We start from the raw sequence: 7,254 nt of genomic DNA on the forward strand, positions 1-7,254 counted from the left end.
ACTCCAGAGCAAGGATCTTTTCCAAAGAAGACACTGTTAACCAAGCTATTCCTACTGCGGGGCCAATGCTCTAGCGGTCTTCTCCGGTTCATTTGGCCCATCCGCATACCTCTGCAAAGTCTTAATGTCCATTCCTAAGACCTAATGAGTTTTCAATCTGCTTGAAAGCTCTTCAGGAGGAGGCTTGGCAGCAGCTTCCCTCACACAACCTTGTGACAAATTTCTCTTGTCCTAGTGTTCTCAACAGGTTGCACTGCCTGCCGAGAAACCCCTTTCCTTCCTCCCATATCCAGAAATCTTACCTTCCTCCCAGGAATTCAGTGTGGATAAATCAGGATGCTCTCAGTGGCATGTGTTAGTTTGTCTAATTCAAGCTGGCTTGAACAAGGAGGAATATTTGTCTCACATAGTTGGAGAATCAGAGGTTGGATTCAGACACTGAACTTAGGGTTGACCTCAGAGATGCCCTCAAAGGCTGTACTCTCTCCATCTCTGTTCTGCTGTCCTCAGTGTGTTGGCCTTGCCAAGGGTCATGCTTGTAACCGTCCTTCAGAATAATACACTGCTTAAACTATAACTTTAACCAACGAGGAGTTGTACTGGTCACGCAAGCATACTTAAAGATGACCTTGAGAAAAACATGTCCTAGCAGCAGGCCTCTAGTGCAGGGGATGATACACGTCTTGGAAGCCGAGCAGCTGGAACTCTGGCCCGCTCAGGGTGGAACACCAGCCGCTTCCCTTTGTCGTTGTCTCCCCCACGTTGTTGGAGAAAGCCTCCTGTTACAGTTACCCCTTTAAGTGCATTTGCACAACTGCGAATCATGCTGCTGGACCAGACATGCCCTGCTCTTCTTGTTTACTTCGTTTACCTCTAAAACTTGTGACCTACATATGACTCACATTCCTCCTTGTTTACCTACTACACATACGGCTAATGTATAAACTTCTTTTCTTCTCCTTTGTTATCTTGTATCTAATAAATACGGGATTGAGGAGTTGTTCAGGCACAGTCCTTCCAGCTGTCGTCCCCTGCTGCCATTCTCTTACAGCTGACTTGTTTGTACCTCATTCTTACCCCGTGTGCTGTTAGCAAAGCAGCAATACTGGCTCCCCTCTTGCTCAAGGCCTCGCATCCAGACACTGTCCAAAGGAAAGAAGGATCCATCCTCCTGTTTCTTAGAAGTGAGAATATTGTTCCCAGAGCCCAGCCAGCCAGCTTCCCCTCACCCTTCTGGGTCACGTGTCTATTCTGAAACCATTGCCCAGGGCTAAGATTGATTAATTAGAGTAAAATGGATGTTGGGAATCAATCACTGCTCTGGCCGGTCAGTCTGACTTCTAATGCTTGGCATAGAATAGAGCTTTGCATAACTTTCACCTTGTCTCAGTCTCATTCCCCTGACCGATCAGTCTAACTTCTAATACTTATCATAAAATAAAGCTTTAAATAACTTTCACTTTGTCTCAGTCTTGTTTCATTTAATAAAGGACCTAACAATTTGAGAGCCCGTGGGCGCACATGAGCAGGGGAAGGGAAAGAGAGAATTTCAAGCAGATGCTGCGCTCTCACGGAGCCCAACTCGAGGCTCAATCTCACAACTGTGAGATAATGACCTGAGCAGAAACCGAGGTCTTAGGCAACCCTAGGGGATTGTTAAAGCTTTTGGATAATATGAAAATTCATTAATATTTATTAATGCATTAACCCCTTGTGGGTCCAACACTGCCCTGAGGGCTAGAGAGAAGACAAGGCAAGGTCTGTCTCTGGAAGGGTGGGCTATACTGTGGGGTGTGTCTAGAAGAAAACGCCCAAACCGGAGGCTGAAAAGTGAACGGGTGGGGTTGGGGGTGGGTATTAAGGTCCTAGATAGCTCTGAGAAAGTCCGAGCTTTGCCGGGTAAGAGGAAGTCGTAAAGGGTTTGAAACAGGAGTGGTCCAGCTTGTTACATGCACCCGCTTCTTGCAAATTTCTCCAAACTGTTACCTGGAGGAAATCCTTTTGGTCTGTGGGATTAAGACACTCCGACCTCCTCACACATCAGCGCTGGAGCTGATCTGCCAGCATGATTATAAGGCAAGTGGTGCCAACCCCACAGGAAGGCACGGAGAAGGGTTTGCCCAGAGGAGAACCCAGTTAACCCCTAATGAATGGATGATGATCTGTGGCGCCCGGTCAAAATGGAGAGGCGCTTTCGAAGCCACCAGAGCAGAAGCACACAGAGAACCGCCTGCAGGCCTGCAGCTGTCAGGATTCGTAGCCACATTCTCGCCAGTGGGATTTGAGTCCTGGGTTGAACGTGGGGTATTACTGTCACCCCCACTTTCCAATGACTCGAAAAACACTAGGTTCAAAAAAACCCACCCCCGGCCCCCAAAACAAAACGCCAAGACAAACAACAACACGAGCGTTCGGATAAAAGGCCTGAGGCGGGGGGCGGCGGGGCCCGCGGGTCCGCCCACTGCTTCGGCCCCCAGAGTCCACCTCATCCCGGAACGCCCCGCCGTCGCGCCTGCGCACTAGCGCCCGCGGAGACGGAGGCGGGGCAGCCTGCGGCTCCGCCCCCCGGCGCGGCCTGTGAGCTGCCGAGCAAGGCTTTGCCTCACTCGCCCACAGCTGCAGGTGGGTAGCAGCTCGAGGACTGATCGTGCGGCAGGATGAGTGCAAGCTCTGATCCCGTGGTCATCGTCTCGGCGGCGCGGACCGCCATAGGTAAGTGGCCGGCGTTGGCTCAGCCGCGAGGACCCCGGAACCTCTGGGACCTCCCGGAACCGGCACTCCACGCCTTCTCGGGCCGGCCGGCCGACGGTCCCACCCCGTCGTAGCCCGCGGAGCCCACTCCGCCTCGCGTGCTCTGATTGGGTCTGCGGGTAGAACCACCGTGCCGCCTTGCTCTCCCATTGGCTGGCGAAGGGAGGTGCTCTCTTTCGAGTCCTCTGGTTGGCCCCTCCTGGAGGAACCAGGTCAGCCCTGTGGCCGCAAGGGTGGGGTCGCTGGTGGTCCGAGCGGGGCCGCGCAGCTGAATGGAGGATTCCTGAGAATTGCCTCCCGGTGCTTAGTGCGGCAGAGATTTCAAAGACTTGGGCGCGCGGGACTGTCGAGCCCTTTTGTTAGGGAAGTGTGGGCCGACCCCGTCTGCTGGCGCTTAGGAGATGGATGCGAGGGTTTCCCGCGGGTCCGTACCCAGAAGAGCCGCCTGGGCGCCCTTGTCGCGCCCGCCTTCCTTTCTGCCCTAGGTTCCTTCAATGGTGCTTTAGCCGCTGTCCCTGTCCGTGACCTGGGCTCAGCTGTCATCAAAGAAGTCCTGAAGAGGGCCGCTGTGGCTCCCGAAGAGGTGTCAGAGGTCATATTCGGACACGTTTTGGCAGCAGGTAACTCCTCGGAGGTCAGGTTCATTGGAAGCAGCCCGCCAACACCCCGCTCACACCTCCTGCTCCCGAAACTCAAGTGTTCAACTCCGGAGATCTGCTCCTGGAGTTACCTCTGTTGGAATTCTTCCTGTCGCTCCCCTGCCATGCCCCTGTCGATAGCTTCTGTCCAGCTTGATACCCCGCGACTTTCCTAGGCGTTTCCTGATGAGCCCAGGCTAGACCACCGCCCTCCACTGTCTTTTCATTCTTCCTTTTTTTTTTCTTTTTTTAAGAGTTTATTTATTTGACAAACAGATCACAAGTAGGCAGAGAGGCAGGTAGGGAGAGAGAGAGGGAAGAAGGCTCCCCGCGGAGCAGAGAGCCCGAGGATCATGACCTGAGCTGAAGGCAGAGGCTTTAACCCACTGAGCCACCCAGGCGCCCCTGCCTTTTCATTCTTTAGAACCAGGCCCATTGGAGAGTGTACACAGCCCTCTATGTGCGCCTAAAGTGTCACACATTGAACAAAAGTGGATGAATTCCTCCTTTGTGCCCTGCACTGTGCCAGGTGCTGGGAATAGGGCTCCAACAACACAGGTAAGGTTCGGGCCCTTAGGCCTGGTAAGGCTCACTTCCAGCTCCTCACAGGGGATAAAATCCCTGGATGGGGGCAGGTGAGTCACCAGAGTGCTCCAGTCTCACTTCCCACTGAGTTTCTAGATCCTTGACCACTGACAGTTCTTAGACAGTTATTAAGAACTAGGTTCATGCTCAGGCAGCCACATAAATTCTGATCCTCGTGGTAATTGGAAATGCTCACTTACGACCAACTTTTGTCCTTACCCTGTCTGAGACCTGGCCCTTTTTTGCATATATTCATTTTATAGTTTTGTAGTTCTAATTCCTGATTCTCCTTTCTCATACTGTCTTGAGGGGCCATAAAGTTGGAGCCTACCACTTTCTCATGACTTTCAAGGGCTTTAAAATATGTAATATTCTCAGACTGGCTGTCTTCAGCGCACATCCTCCTTCCTTCTCAGACCCATGATTTAGACTTACTCAGATGCCATAGGGTCCATCATGACGGATGGACCATTATCTCTTCCACATCTGTGCTCTCTAGTATCTCCACATAATTATAAAACAAATAATAGCTATGTTCATTGAGGGCCTGCTGAATGCTGGGCCTTTAAAGCACTGGGCTTAGTGCTTTCACTGCTTTACTGAGTCCCGTCAGTAAGTGCGTTGAATCGTATTATCTCCGTTTTGCAAATGAGTAAGTGAGCTTTTGAGGGGCACAGTTTGAAGTGCAGCTAGTATTTGAATCCTCATCTGTCCTACTCCCTAAGCCTAGGTACCCTTCACAATCTAGTTGAAAGATCACTGAAGGAACATTTCCTCCTTCTTATGATATTAATAACTTCCTTGTGGAAAAGAAAGCTTATATCCATAAGCACAGACTAATCCGTATTCAGGGGCTAGACTGGCAGGTATAGAACGGACACGGGCCTTTTTCTGTCTGGTTGGGAGTGTGGCTTGGTTCAGCTTGGCTGGGAAGTGATAGGAGCCCAGTTGCTAATCTAATACTGTGCACTTTCATCTAAACATTTTCCCCTTCTGTTTGATTGCTGAGCTGTCTCTGTGTTCCCTCCGCCAGGTTGTGGGCAGAATCCTGTTCGACAAGCCAGTATGGGTGCAGGAATCCCTTACTCTGTTCCAGCATGGAGCTGCCAAATGGTCTGTGGGTCAGGCCTAAAAGCCGTGTGCCTTGCAGCACAGTCCATAGGGATAGGAGACTCCAGCATTGTGGTTGCAGGAGGCATGGAAAGTATGAGCAAGGTAAGGCCTCTGGAGAGATGGCTGTCACTGACCTCTTGCCAATAGACTCACCTCCGTGCCATAGCAGAGCTGAAACCAAACAGTAAACACACAAAAAACGGATTCAACCTTGATCTCTATCTTGATGGTTTTATTTTTATATTTTTAAAGATTTTATTTACTTATTTGAGAGAGCAAGAGCATAAGCTGGGTTGGAGGCAGGGGGAGCAAAAGGAGAGGGAGAAGCAGGCCCCCCACTGAGCAGGGGTCTGACACATCCGTGGTTATATAGTCACATAGTCACAACAGCTCTTAGAGGGTAGGAGGTATCATTCCCAGTTTACAGATCAGGAAACTGAGGCCCAGAGCCAGAATTCGAATACAGATCTTCTGACTCCAAGTGTTTCCTTTCTATTACAGCTGCTATTGAATCGGTAGGAGTTAAAAAGATCCCCACCTAGAAATCCCTTTCCATTAGTTAGTTAGGCCACCTGATGATTCTCACTATAGGCATTATGTCTTTTATCAGAGGAAGTTACACACTGTTAGCGTCAGTTATGCCTTTAGATGAGCTCCTCATTTAACAGATAACTAGTTGCCTCTTTGGAAAGAATAAATGAGGTTCTTAAGGAAATCAGAATGGAGAGATTTGGTGATAAATGGAAATAGGGTAGGAGAGTAACAGCTTTTCAGGGGTAGAAATGATAGAGTAGTCTGTTGATTCCAGGGGTCCCCAGGCCCCAGACCTGGGTGGGGCAGAGGATGGGCCAGAACTGGGGAGAAGGGTCACAAGGGGGATCTAGGTAAAGACTGAGTAGCCACTGGGTAGTTTTTAGTGGGATCACAAGGACAGAGCTAGTGACAGACAATCCCAAATCCATTTGTATTTCTTGTTTCCAGGCTCCTCACTTGATTCATTTGAGGGCAGGAGTCAAGATGGGGGAAATGCCACTGACAGACAGCATCCTCTCTGATGGGCTTACCGATGCATTCCACAACTATCACATGGGCATGACAGGTAAGGCACCCACGGCCAAAAACACACTGAGTGCGGACAGGTTTCCAGAAGGTCCTATAACCACTGGCTTTGCAGGTGTTCTCTTCCTGAAGGGCAGAGATTGTGTCCTGATCATTCTGTCTTTCTCTCATATGGAATGTAAAACTCAAGCACAGAAGGGACACTTCATTTTAGACTTGAAGAAACAAGCCCTGAGATGTTACATGCCCTTGCTTAAATGTATGTGGCAATGGCTCTGGGTCCAGGAGCAGTAGAAATCAGGTGAAAGTCCAGTGAGTAAGTGGGGGAAAGAGCAAGAATCAAAGGAGAGGGAACAGTGTGTGTCAGGCTGAGGCAGGGCGGCATGAAGCCTTGGGGAGCAGTGAGAAAAATGGGCGTCTTGGCCACTGTGAGCGAGAGTGGCAGCAGGGGTGGCAGGAGAGTGTTGCCACACGCCAGCAGCCTCTGTGGGTGCCGTGCCGGGGTGTTCCTGGTTGTCGAGTCCAGGCCAGAGGTTCTCAAAGTGGGATACGACAGCCAACAGTCTCGATGTCACCTGAGGCTGTCAATGAAAATCCAGCTCCCGAGCCCTTTCTGAGGTGTTACGGGCTGAATTATGACCTTTGGAAAGTCCTGTGTTGAAGCCCAAACCCCAAGACCTCAGAACATGACTGAATTTGGAGTTAGGGCCTTTTAAGGAGTAATTAAGTTAAAGTGAGGCCTTTACCGTGGCCTCTAATGCCGTCTAACTGGCAGCCTTGTAAGAAGAGGACAGAATACAAGAGATGTGAGCTTGGGAGAAAGACTATGTGCGGACACGGTGATGAGGCAGCCGGGAGGAGTGAGGCCTCAGGAGGAAACAGACCTGCTCACCGGGGACTTCTATTCTCCACAATATGAGAAAATAAGTTTCTGTTGCTTAAAAAAAAAAAAAAGGCCTCAGGCTGCCATGATGTAGTAATTAGTAAAGACTAGACTCCCTAATACAGACGAATATACAACTGGCCAAAATCTTTCAAGCTACTGCTTTCAAATGTCGACCACCAACAATCACGTGAGACTGAGATTCCTTTTTTTTAAAACCCTGCT

General features: G+C 50.2%; 1 protein-coding gene across 1 annotated transcript; it reads left to right on the plus strand.

The window, feature by feature from the left end:
- The first annotated feature begins 2,628 nt into the window (after positions 1–2,628).
- Positions 2,629–6,440, plus strand: LOC116863030 (acetyl-CoA acetyltransferase, cytosolic-like). Its single transcript, XM_032850510.1, has 4 exons — positions 2,629–2,712; positions 3,237–3,371; positions 5,008–5,189; positions 6,069–6,440. The coding sequence occupies exons 1-4, from the start codon at positions 2,658–2,660 to the stop codon at positions 6,438–6,440; spliced, it is 744 nt and encodes a 247-aa protein (XP_032706401.1). The 5' UTR covers positions 2,629–2,657.
- The last annotated feature ends 814 nt before the right edge of the window (positions 6,441–7,254 follow it).

The sequence above is a fragment of the Lontra canadensis genome, unplaced genomic scaffold (assembly GCF_010015895.1).
Source record: "Lontra canadensis isolate GAN:19392208 unplaced genomic scaffold, GSC_riverotter_1.0 scaffold468, whole genome shotgun sequence".
NCBI lineage: Eukaryota > Metazoa > Chordata > Mammalia > Carnivora > Mustelidae > Lontra > Lontra canadensis.

What these genes read in the sequence shown, in the direction of transcription:
- LOC116863030 (XM_032850510.1), top strand. Translation starts at nt 2,658, where the DNA reads ATGAGTGCAAGCTCTGATCCCGTGGTCATCGTCTCGGCGGCGCGGACC. An exon ending in GGCGGCGCGGACCGCCATAG is followed by an intron (nt 2,713 to 3,236) that starts GTAAGTGGCCGG and finishes TTTCTGCCCTAG; the next exon opens with GTTCCTTCAATGGTGCTTTA. An exon ending in CGGACACGTTTTGGCAGCAG is followed by an intron (nt 3,372 to 5,007) that starts GTAACTCCTCGG and finishes TCCCTCCGCCAG; the next exon opens with GTTGTGGGCAGAATCCTGTT.